This window comes from Silene latifolia, chromosome 7 (assembly GCF_048544455.1).
Source record: "Silene latifolia isolate original U9 population chromosome 7, ASM4854445v1, whole genome shotgun sequence".
Classification (NCBI taxonomy): domain Eukaryota; kingdom Viridiplantae; phylum Streptophyta; class Magnoliopsida; order Caryophyllales; family Caryophyllaceae; genus Silene; species Silene latifolia.
In genome coordinates this window covers 66,236,492-66,249,970 of record NC_133532.1, presented here as the reverse complement: position 1 = coordinate 66,249,970, position 13,479 = coordinate 66,236,492, and the positions used below count along the sequence as shown (strand labels likewise).

The 13,479-nt window shown below is 37.5% G+C and overlaps 1 protein-coding gene across 1 annotated transcript; it reads left to right on the top strand.

Annotated features, from left to right (window-relative positions):
* Nucleotides 1-601: 601 nt before the first annotated feature.
* LOC141590189 (uncharacterized) lies at nucleotides 602-1,503 on the top strand. Its single transcript, XM_074410796.1, has 2 exons — nucleotides 602-1,273; nucleotides 1,327-1,503. Exons 1-2 carry the CDS (start codon nucleotides 602-604, stop codon nucleotides 1,501-1,503), a joined length of 849 nt encoding a protein of 282 aa, XP_074266897.1.
* The last annotated feature ends 11,976 nt before the right edge of the window (nucleotides 1,504-13,479 follow it).

Sequence of the window (13,479 nt, the reverse complement as noted above, 5' to 3'; positions counted from 1 at the left end):
TAATAAAAGTCCAGAGCCTGATGGCTTCTCTTCTGGATTTTTCAAACACTCATAGGCTCAAGTTGAAGAGGACTACTGTACTGCAGTCCAATATTTTTTCAAGACTGGTAATATGCTAATTCTACCAATATCACTCTCATTCCTAAAAAAGAGGTACCCCTTACTATACAGGACTACAAGCTTATCTCTTGTTGCTCGACTTTTTACAAGTCAGTCAGCAAAATGCTTGTTATACGAATGCAAAACCTTCTGCCAAAGTTGATAGGGCAAGAACAGGCAGCCTTTATCAAGGGAAGGAGTATTCATGAGAACATAATGCTTACTCAAAGTCCGATTAAAGGATACAGCAGGAAATAAAAAACTCCTAGATGTTTTATGAAGATAGATATTAGGAAAGCATTTGACTCATTGCAGTGGGAGTATGTGAGGAATATTTTGGCAATTTATAACTTCCCTCAATTTATCACTTGGATTATGCAGTGTATATATATCTGGATCTTGGTTCTCTTTGAAGGTTAATGGATCAACACATGGCTTCTTCAAAGGCAAAAGTGGACTAAGGCAGGGAGATCCCCTATAACCCTACCTTTTTGTCCTAAGCATGGAAATCCTTTCAAGGAAACTAAGAACTATTACTAGCACTCCCCAGGTGTCATACCACCCTAAATGCCCCAGAATGCAGCTCACCCATCTCATCTTTGCAGATAACCTGATGATATTCACTAGGGATGATGTTCCATCTGTCCAAGCTATCACTGATGCTCTTAACACTTTTGGTGCCTGGTCTGGATTAGTAGCAAATAAAGATAAAACCAGTATCTATTTTGGGGGGACATCTGATACTGTCAAAGCTGCTAGTCTGAATAACACTGGTTATACTGAAGGAACTTTTCCCTTCATATATTTGGGTATACTAATAGATACCACTAGACTCACTAAGGATAACTTTAGTGTGCTGATTACCAAGTTGCAAGGAGCTATCCATCACTGGTCTTCAAAATTGTTGTCTTGTGCAGGGAGGCTTCAACTTATAAACTTAGTTATTTTTGGCTTGGAAAACTTCTGGTGTACTGGTTTACTACTCCCAATAGTTGTAGCAAATTTAATCAACAAATTCTGTAAAGATTTATTTTGGGGGGTTCATGGAGTACTAAGAAGTTGGTCTTCAAAAGTTGGAAAAGCATATGTCCACCCTGGGATGAAGGAGGATTTGGCATTAAGGAGCTTATGGCATGGAATAGGGCACAACTGCTCAGGTGGGTCTGGCTGCTTGGTAGTCCAAATTCTCGTCTCTGGGCAAACTGGACAAAACATTATTGCCTTCAGACTGATAATATCTGGACTGTTGGTGCAAAGGATAATTTTTCAGAGTCTTTGAGAGGCATTCTAGCTGCTAGGGACTACTGCATTAATATGACAGGGGGGATAACCGAAGCAAAGGATGCTCTCCATATCTGTGTTACTAATGGACTTTACTCTATGGGTGATGTGACCATTATTTGAGCATATTTAGTCCCCGAATTAGCCTTGTTCCCATGCTTTTTAGTGCATATTTGGGTCATTTATTATCTTTAGTCCTTTGTTTTGCATATTCTTTGAGGTTTTGTCCCCTTGGTAGGAAAGGAGTGCAAACCTTGCATTTTCATGGCAAAATAGAGCTAAATTGATTGAATTCAATGACCAAGCATCAAAGAGAAGACAAGACTAGAAGGCCTTTGTACATATTATAGTAGTTGGGCAATAATGAGAAAATATCCTTGCATCTCCGACAAAATCCCCGAGGATTGTAGGATGAAGAAGGAAGAAAAGAAGAAGCTGACTCAGAATCCGAGCGGATTGCCCTCGGGACGCTCGTCCAAGACCAGGAACCCGAGCGTCTTTGCCAGAGGGACGCCCGTCCAGCCAATGAATCCGCTCATCCAACAGCCAGACAATCCGCTCGTCCCGTGCCTTGGACGCTCGGATTGTGTTACAGCTATTCCGTTTTATTCTTGTTCTATGAAGGTTGAGCATATCTCGGAAAGACCGGCAAAAAGGAGACTCGCATATTTTTCTGAGAGGAGCGATTCCTCAAGGACTTAATCGTCATTTAAGCCCTTAGTAAACCCTAATTTGTGTACCTATTCCCCACTATAAATACCCCATTAGTCTAATTAGATAACCATGTTCTTCTTATCAATCTTTAGTGTAGTTTATATCATCCTAATCTCTCTTTAATCTTGTAATCAACTTTTAATCAAGTCTTAATAAAAATCTCATTTCCTTAATCTCTCTTTTGTTCATCTTTTATTTTGCGTAATTGAAGATTATTTGGGTTATTATTAGGAGATTGACAACCTTCCAATCAATCATCAAGTACTTCTAATATTCTTTGCTTTATTATTAGAATCATTAGTAGGTATAATTCTCTTAATCCCTTTTTAATTATTGTTAATCATCTTCATTTATTCATCGTGTTTTACTTTGTTGGTATGATTGACAACCTTGCTAGCATGTTCAACATGATAATGAGTGAGTAGTTTCCTTAACTAGGGTTAATGGGTAATTAGGGGAAACCAACATGGGGGATGATTCATGCTTAATTTAATATGTTTTCATAGTTTATTTGCTTGCTTGTTGTGATCTCAACTTATGCACATGTTATGTTTGATGAAATGCGTGCCTATGAATCCTTGCATTTTTTACCCATCACTTATCTTTTCAATGAGACTTGTAATACATAAACCAACTCGAGTCTCATTAGACCATGCATATAGTTGAGTAGGGAAGATTAAGTCGACTTGTAGGTGTTGTACAATCTAATCGATTCGGCTCCGGGACCCAAACTTCCCTAGGATTGTAAGATATAAACCAACTCGATCCATCACAACAATAATTGCTTGCTTATAATTTGAGTATATGTTTGTATGATCAATTCCCATGAATCCCCTATGACCCCATGACACCCTAGTGCCTTTTATCAATTGTTTACATCCCTTTTTAATCATCTTGCTTGTTTACTTTCATTGTTATTTAGTTTAGTGATCTTCTATTCAAACCCCAAATTGTGACACCCCTTGACACCGCTACTTACAATTGAAAATCTCACTTCAATACATGTCCCTTGGGATCCGACCTTTACTTACCTCTTTACTAATAGTAGAGTTGTTTGTGGAGTTATAAATATTGTTTTGGTCTAGGTGCTCCTAACGACAAGTACCGAAAACTAAACCTCCAAGTGAGTACGGACCAAAAATGGCGCCGTTGCCGGGGACGGTGTTAACTTGATTTAGATTTTCTTAAATTGTTATTAGTTGTGTCTTACTTTACCTTGGGGAAGTAAAACTCCTCAAGGTTTGTTCTATTTGTTTTCAAGTTGTTCGATATTTTGCAAGATGGATCTTATAGATTGTTTTGTAGAGGACCACTTACGTATACCTTTCTTCAAAGACCCCATGCAAGCATTGGAAGCCTTGGAAGCAAGTGAGGCTAAAAATATGTATTGGGAGTTGGAGGTAGATCTTTTTGAGGCCGCTCTAGCTAACAAAGAATTTACTCATGAGCAATCCGAATTAGTACATAACATCCTTGTGGAAGCATATCAACCTATAGAACATGAGCAATCAATCCTAGACGACATCTTACAAGCCGAAGAGCAAGAAGAATTCGTCATGGAATTCGAGTATGACGAGATTGATGAGACCGAAGAACAAGTTGAACATGCTATGAGAATGGAGTGTCTAATGGAAATGGAGCAAATTCTCAATGAACCTTCAAAGGAGGAAAGTGAGGTACAAATCCCTACTTTAAAACCCCTTAACCCAAATTTGAAATATGCTTACCTTGATGAATCAAAGACCAAACCCGTGATTGTTAATGATAGACTTGATGAAAACCAATTGGGAAAATTGCTTGATGTGTTGAAGCAACATGAAAAGGCTATAGGTTATAATCTAGATGACCTGAAGGGGATAAGTCCCAGCTTTTGTATGCATAGAATTCATCTAGAGGAGGACCATAGACCTACCATCCAATCTCAAAGGAGATTAAACCCCCACATTCAAGAAGTTGTCAAGGGAGAGGTTATGAAATTACTTGATGCGGGAATCATATATCCCATATCGGACTCTTTCTGGGTTAGCCCCGTTCAAGTGGTACCTAAGAAAGGAGGTACCACGGTTGTGACAAACGAAAAGAATGAGCTAATACCCACAAGGAAGCTCACCGGTTGGCGTATGTGCATTGACTATCGAAAATTGAATTCCGCAACAAGAAAGGATCATTTCCCCCTACCATTCATTGACCAAATGCTTGAGAGGTTAGCCTCCAACAAGTTCTTTTGTTACCTTGACGGGTATTCGGGATTCTTTCAAATCCCTATACACCCGGATGACCAACATAAGACCACCTTCACATGCCCTTATGGCAATTTGGCATATAGGAGGATGCCTTTTGGCTTGTGTAATGCCCCCGCCACTTTCCAAAGATGCATGATGAGTGTCTTCTCGGATTACCTAGAGACCATAATGGATGTTTTTATGGATGATTTTAGCATTTATGGAAAAGACTTTGACTCATGTTTGCATAATCTTTCTCTTGTATTGCAAAAATGTGAAGATGTTGGTCTTGTTTTAAATTGGGAAAAGTGTCACTTCATGTTCAATGAAGGAATTGTTTTGGGTCATTTAATCTCGGAAAAGGGCATCGAGGTCGATAAAGCTAAGGTTGAGGGGATAGAGAAACTCCTACCTCCCGTAAATGTTAGAGGGGCGAGAAGTTTTCTCGGTCACGCGGGTTTCTATCGCCGTTTCATAAAAGATTTTTCAAAAATAGCGAAACCCCTCACTCAACTTTTACTTAAAGATGCCCAATTCCATTTCACTGATGAGTGTGTTGAAGCCTTCAATAGAATCAAGGAAACACTAATCTCGGCACCGATCATTCAACCTCCAAATTGGGAACTACCGTTCGAGATTATGTGTGATAATAGTAACTACGCCGTTGGAGCGGTATTTGGGCAATGGGTAGGAAGAGCTCTTCATGCCATCTACTATATAAGCAAGACTCTTGATCCCTCCCAAGTGAACTATGATACCACCGAGAAAGAGCTTCTTGCCATTGTCTATGCTTTGGACAAATTTCGTTCCTACTTACTTGGATCCAAAGTGATTGTCTTTTTGGATCATCGTGCTCTCCGACACCTCTTGATAAAGAAAGAAGCAAAACCAAGGTTGTTGAGATGGATTTTGCTTCTTCAAGAATTCGACTTGGAAATAAGAGACAAGAAAGGAGCCGAAAATGTAGTGGCGGATCACTTGTCAAGGATCCGGTTTCATGATGAACAAGGAGAAACGCCGATCAATGACTCATTCCCCGACGATATCTTGATGGCCATTCAAACACAACTTGAAAGGCACATCACCCCATGGTTTGCCAATTATGCCAACTATATCGTTGGAAGAGTACTCCCTCCAAATTTGAACTACAACCAAAGGAAGAGGTTCTTATTCGAAGTAAAAAGGTACTTTTGGGATGACCCAAATCTCTACAAAGAGTGTAGTGATGGGCTCTACCGGAGGTGCATCCCTCAATGGGAAGTCCAAGGAATCTTAAAAGGATGCCACTCGTCACCTTACGGTGGGCACCATGGAGCAAGGAGAACCATTTCAAAAATTCTTCAATCGGGCTTCTATTGGCCTACGATGTTCCAAGACACAAGGGAATTTATCATTCATTGTGATACTTGTCAAAGGACGGGGAATATCTCTTGGAGGAATGAAATACCACAAAGGGGCATACTAGAGTTGGAGATCTTCGACATTTGGGGGATCGACTACCAAGGGCCGTTTGTGACATCCAATGGAAATAAGTATATCCTCGTGGCCGTAGACTACGTCTCAAAGTGGGTGGAGGCAATTTTCACCCCAAACGATGATTCAAAGACGGTCACCAAGCTCTTCAAGAAAATAATCTTCCCAAGATTCGGAGTCCCTAGAGCAATCATAAGTGATGGAGGAACGCATTTTCATGAAAAAAAGCTCGCATCCCTTTTGACCAAGTATGGTGTTCAACATAGAACCGGCTTAGGATATCATCCTCAAACAAGCGGTCAAGTTGAAGTTTCGAATAGAGAGATCAAGCAAATTCTTGAGAAAGTTGTAAACAAGACCCGAAAGGATTGGAGCACAAAGCTTGATGACGCTCTTTGGGCTTATAGGACGGCCTATAAGACTCCCATAGGAGCCTCTCATTATAAGCTTGTTTATGGAAAAGCATGCCACTTGCCAATCGAATTAGAGTACAAAGCTTTTTGGGCAATCCGAGCCCTTAACCTTGATCTCAAATTAAGTGGTCAAAAGAGGATGATACAAATTCAAGAGTTGCAAGAATTCCGACTACAATCTTATGAGAATGCCAAGATCTACAAGGAAAGGACAAGATTGCTCCATGACAAGAGGATCAAGCAAAAAGCCTTGCACAAAGAGGATAAAGTCCTTCTACTCAATTCCCGATATCGACTCTTTCCCGGGAAGTTGAACTCTAGATGGATGGGTCCCTATGTGATCACCGAGGTTGGAAAGTATGGGGATTTTGAAATCAAGGCGTAAGATGGAAGCAAATTCAAGGTCAATGGTCAAAGATTGAAGCCATATTATGTGGGAGCATTTATTGGAGAGGTCAAGGTCACCTACCTCGGGCCTCCTCATCCTTGAAGGAATCATCAAAAGGAGAGTTTGGTGGAGTCCTCCCTAAACCACCACTTGTAAATATACTAACCCCACTAACTTGTATTTATAATTTTATTGCATTCCTTTTATCATAAACATAAATTCTTTCCATGAGAGTGAGTGAGGGAGGGTCACTAATGATTTTTGATGAAGGAAGGAACTAGTTTTCGAGTGTGGGGAAGCTTTTTATCGGAGTCAAGGAAATCAAGGAGAATCCGCAGCAAGGAATCCGAGCGTCTAAGGAGGAAATCTGCTCGGTTTGAACTAAGACGCCCGTCTTATTGAGAATCCGCTCGTTCAGCAGGAATCCGAGCGTCAGAAGAAGAATCCGCTCGTCTTTTTGCTGCAACACTTTAAGAAAAGTTCCTGTAACAGAATCCGCTCGTCTTTAAGAAAAGACGCTCGTCCTACTTCAGAAAAGACGCTCGTCCTAAGCTCAATCCGCTCGTCTTGGCTTCTTCAATTTTTGGAAAAATCCACTGTAAGAGAATCCGAGCGTCTTCCCAGGAATTCGCTCGTCCCAAAACGAGAGAATCCGAGCGTCCCAGGCCCAAATCCGCTCGTCTCCCTGCTGCCTTCACTCCCGATTTTTACAATTTTAATTCTCCCCACCACACAATTTGTGACACATCACCCTTCCTTCCACTTGTATTATAAAAACCCACGTTCTTATGACTCCAAAGCATATCCCAAACACTCTTTCATTCCACAAAAACAAAAACTCCAAATTTCTAGGGTTTCAAAGGCAAGATTCAATCCACAAAGAGCATCTCCATACTTCAACAAATCAAAAATTCCAACTCCACAATCAAAGAATGGGACCAAAGGGATCTTCATTTAGGGATAGAAGAAGACCAAGAGTAAGAGGAAGCTCTTCTACTTCTCACATCAACACTCTAAGGAGAGAGCATGAAGAAATTGTGGATCTTACCAAGCTTGATGACTTCTCTAATGTTGAATTCGTAAATGATGTGCAAAGGCTCGTTTTTCACCGACTTCTTCGTAAGAACATTCTCCCTACTAAGTTTTTATGCCATAGAACTTTAAGGAAGCTTGGGATTTACCATCAAATGGAAGCCCTTTTTGAGTTGTTTGGTTTCTCTACCCTATTTCACATACACGAGCAAACCTACCGATCCCTTGTTCTTGAATTTTTAAGCTTCTTAAAAATCACAACCTTGAATAGAACGAATTGCATAGAATTTAGGTTGGAAAGTGTTTCAAGAATGATGACTCTAGTGGAATTTGCTAATGTGCTTGGTCTTGATGTCTCGCCTACCCGGACATTAAAACCGAAGAAATATAGTGTTGCACCCCTATGGAGAGCCATGACCGGCCGAGATTTCATGTACATCAAGGAGTGTCTAGCTTTCCACATTCAAACCCCTATTTTGAGACTCACTTACCGGTTCCTTTCCGGCACCCTCCTTGCACGCCGGGACCCGACAATTATGAACGAACTCGATCTTGTGTTCATGGAGTCTTATCTCGATATCCAAGGAAGGGGTGGGTACCATTTTAATGCGCCTCTTGTACTACTTGAGAAGTGGGGTAACTTTAAAAACGGAGATGATGATGGGATGAAACACATCGTTAATGGAGGGCTCATTACAAAGATTGCAAAGCATTTCAATCCAAAATTTAATGAGAACAATGAGTACACTCCTCTCTCCGGGAATACAAGGATAAATGAAGACCTCCTTCTTGTGCATCATCATTGGATAACCCTTGAGGGGGTTGATAAAAGGATCAAGTGGATAACAAAGAGGAGTGATCCAATCTAGCTACCAATGACCGGTCTACCAAGAATCTCACCAAGAAGGGGTCCTCTATCACCGATCCCATCCTACCTCATCCCGGCAAACCCAATCCAAGCAAGGCAAGCACCACCACCACCAAATCCCCAACAACAACAAGAGCAACAACATCAAGATGAGCAAATCAAGATACCTCCCTACCCTTTTCCATATCAACCATACAACCACCCTAACCCCTTTATCCTCCCCCGTGATGACTTTGTAATGGGAATTCTCCAAGACTTGCATTTCTGACAATATGAAGCTACCATGGACAACTATTATGCACTTTACCCTCAATTCCACGATATGATTCAACAAGGGAAGATTAGTGAGGAGGAAGCGTTTCCCTCTTGGGCACAAATCGATATACTCTTCCCAAATTCGGAAAAAGCAAATGAAGGGCAAATGGGCAACAAGATAAAGGGAGCGACAAATCTTGCGGTGGGAATACGGTGGAGCTTAATAGCGAAGAAGATGAGTTCATGGACCCTAATACAAGTGATGCATCCAAGGAAATATGGGATAGTGACCTAGAGGGGGATGATGGCGATCTCTAGAAGATCTCTTCATAGCTAGATGGAGCGGGCATGAGGCACCCATCTCAAGCTTAAGTGAAGTTTCCTTATCCCCTCTTTTTTTTTTTCAATTTTCATGAAAGAATTTAATGTTTTGTTAACTTGTACAATATTTGTCTTTGGTTTGTTTGGAGAGTCCTAGCAACACAGAGGACTAACACCTTGGCCCCATTGAGGTGTTCTTTTTATTGTTCCCACTTGAAAAATCCAAAATGACAATATATAGTTTCATGCATTGCATTTCGTGTGCATGAACTACCTCGAAATTTAAGACATTAGAAATAATGTCTATCTTGGTTTGGGGAAGTACATGCATATGCAACGGGAGGTAATCTGAATTACGCTCTCCGTCATAAACAAAAACCCATGCATCATGTAGTGTAGCTTAGTATAGTTTGCATTTAGTATATAAATCATGCATCATACTTGCATAATTTCCTATCATATTGGCCATTGAGGACAATGCCCATATTAGTGTGGAGATGCGGAAGTCTAACTTGACTTTTATTCAAAAATCTAAAAAAATCAAAAATTTCGAAAAAATCAAAAAATTTTTGAAAAATTAAAAATCCAAAAACAAGTTCATTTCCTTTGTAGTATAGTTTTGTATATTGTTTGTATATATTATGTTTGTCTATCCTTGTTCACATTGATCGACTACGCCACATCCAAGACATGAGGATATTGAAGACTGGCTGGTATGATCTTTCCAATCTCCTTTTTCCTCTTTATGTTAATGACTATGTGGCTTTATTTTGATTGATGCGGTATAAACAATGTGAATTTAGGATTTCATTTAGATTATTTGGCATATTAGTTGGTAGAATCATATGCATTAGGATGTATATATGTTAGTTGCATCATGGCATGTAGTTGCATGTTAGAAAAATTTTGTGAAACCGTCTACTTGGAAAGCTTGACAAGTGTATATAGGCCCTAGTAGATGCTTTTTATTCTTAAGACTTTGCTTTTTAGAATACTTGTAAAACACCCTAGGATGTGTCATGCTAGTATCCTTTGACCCATAGATTAAGGCCTAGTCAAGAGTACCTTGTGGTGTGATAACTCCTTGGCTACCGTTTATTCTAAGGTGACCTTTGAAACCATGCAACCATCAATCATCCATATTCTACCACACATCTTGTCATCAAAGGGAATGGGCACAAAAAGAAATTGATTTGAGTTCAAGAAATGAAAAGAAAAGAAAAGAAAAAGTTTGCAAAAATGAAAAGAGGAGCAAAAATAGACTCCTAATTCTTCAAATATAAGCACCCTCGTTACATATGGGGTGACTTTGAAAATGTTCAAAAGAAAATGCAAAAAGTTGGAAATTGTCAAGTATTGAAATGCCAAAAATCAAAAAGAAATGGCAAAAGAAAGTGTTCTCAAATGTTACATGCCACAAGCAATTGGGGGGAAAAACAACAACAAAAGCAAACTCCCAAATGAAACTCAAATACTATCGATCCCTTTATCCATCGTATCCATTTTTGTGCATGGTAGAGAGGGGACGACCCTTCTTATTGTCTAGGCAAAAAGGGGAATTCCACGATCCTCCAGTGTTTCTAACACCATAGGGAGTCTATTCTTGACAAAAGCATTTAACGATTGAGGACAAAGGTACCCTAGCTTTGTTGGAATATGTGTCTTCCGACAATAATGCGATCACAACTATTGATCATGATGATCACATGTTAAATCTCATTTTAAAGAATACAATTGGGAAGTAATATTTTACTGTCAACTGGTCCACACATATCGGTAATGATTGGCTGACTAGAGTTTGACATTACTGTCGTGCGACGGTGGTGATCAGTTGATCCCCTTAGGTCATACCTAAAGGGTAACATACTTAATTGATCATTTAATTGATCGTATGACGATAAGGGTCAATTAAATTACTTAAAATTAACGGACGATTTTGGAAGTAATATTTACGTGTCTCATTGTAATTTGATTAAATAAGATACGGTCTAAGTAATCGAATTGTTTCATTACTTAGATGAAATTATTGTTTATGGAAACAATTGCATTTGAATGAATAAATTATTATAAATAACAAGATGTTGTGATTTATAATTGGTAAAATATTTTGGTACAAGTAATTATGAATTACTAAGTCGATTTTGTATATGACGTATTTTTATTAATGCGTTGATTTTTAATATGTTAAAAATACATAACAATTTCATGTGACATATGACATGTGACAAATTGACAAAAATAAAATGGAGTCCATTTTATCTATTTGGACCGAAATAATGGGGTAGTATTAGCAATATATTATGTTAATTGAGTTAGTGGAAAACATGATTATATTAGCCTAATACTAGCCATGCATGCCTACTTATTCTTGTGAAGACAAACTTGTGCATGCATTGGCTCCCTCTCTTCTCTCCTTCCACCGGTTTTGAGAAGAGAAAAATAGAGAGTTTTTGCCCTATAATTCATCTTATACACTACTTGAATAACTAGTGTGTATTATTCATTCACATACAATCTAAAATATTGAGTTTTAGAGAGATAAAAACTTCTTCCCTTTTCTCCTTCTCTTAACCGGTTTTAAGAGACCAAAACAAATATTTTGGGTCAATTTTTATGCAAAATTAATATTGTTCTAGTAATAATAGTATTAATTTTATTAAGTTGTTATCTTGGGTATAAAACCTTGGGAGAGATTCTCTTCTTGAATCCTTGTTCATCCTTTAAGGAGAGTTCAAGAACAAGAGAGTAGGAGAACTCTCTTGTGCCCATATAAACCGAAATACCAATGTAAGATGATGATTTCTTCTTTAATTGATTATTGTTTGCATGCATAAGATCACCATTTAATTTTATGACTAAATTAACATTAAACATATATGAATATGTTGAGTATATAGATCTAAATATCTAACAAGCGGTATCATGAGCCTTGGTTGTTTGCATGCAAATCGGTTATAGTTTTTCCGAGTTATACGATTAACATATAAAACTTGTAAATTTGTGTTATTATGTTATATCATGAAATAAATTTATGCATGTTAAAGTTTCTGGTCCTAAAATGTTTTTAGGATATTTTGGTTATTTTATGGATTTTTATTGTTCATCTTATACAATAATGACATTAAAAATGTGATTTTATGATTAAAATGTCATTTTCGGACTAAAATTAGCTAAACTTCGTATTTTCCAGTGATTTTTGGATATGTTATCACATGTTTTATTTTGAGATGACCTGTAAATGTTCAGAATTTTTGGAGTTCTTATGCTCGAAAAATGGATTTTTCATGTTTAAAATCGGATTTAGAAGAAAAATAGGTAAATATGAGATAAATTTCGAATCTGGTCATTAAAATTTAGTATAATGTCACATGCAATTTTACAAGATGTGTGTAAAATAAAAGGCTATATTGAAGTCTTTATGCATGATTTATGATTTTTTGATGAAAAATAGCATAAATAGTGACTTAATTAGTGAAATATTGCTAAAACATACTCCATGACTAAGGAAAAACGTCACATGTTGCATTTTATTATCTTTTTCAGATCTAAAATTAAAAAGTTGATGAATATAATTTTTCTCATGTTTTTATGATAATTATTGAAAAATCCGATAAACCGCAACATAGTTTTTCCAATAATATTACGAAATTTTAACCTAAGTTTTTGAATATTATGAGTGTCACGGTATTTTTCCAGAATATTCATAAGTTTAAATTTCAAATTTTGATTTATTTGGAATTTTTGTGATTTATTTGAAGTTTATAGCATTTTTATTGTATTTTTAGGTCCATTAATGAACAATTTTAAGAAATATGAGTTAATTATGGTCAAATAGTTAGTGGAGACTAATTTTGAGTCCTAAGAGGTTAGGGTAATTAACTTATGCATAAATATGAATTTATGTATTTTATTGTGATTTTAAAACGTTGAATCACGCAAATCCGTAAAAACCGTTAAATATACGATATTTGCTACTTAAAGGCAATTTAGCATAAAATTGGGCATGTTCATACATTTTATAATGCTGCATTTTATTTATGATTGTCATAATTTTATTTTATGTAATTTTTTAATTATGTATTTACTTAGTATGGCCTTAGTTTTTATTGATATTACCCGAAATGTATGGGAATATCGATTCGGTTGTAATTTATTGTGATCTCGTATCACCGTTTTGTAATTTAATAGATTTATTTTATTTTAATTACAAATGTATAATAGGAAATTATGTAATTTGTTATGTAGTTTATTTATTCCGGAGTTCCTTGAAGACGGTGTCATTCAAGAAGGCGATGCATAAAGACGGTGTTACCTCGAGATGCGTGCCACAACCGAAGTTCAAGGGACCAATGGAGTTGGTTTCCGAGTATGTAAAAGTTAAATAGTTTTTCTATTTTAGGAAGGCCATACTAG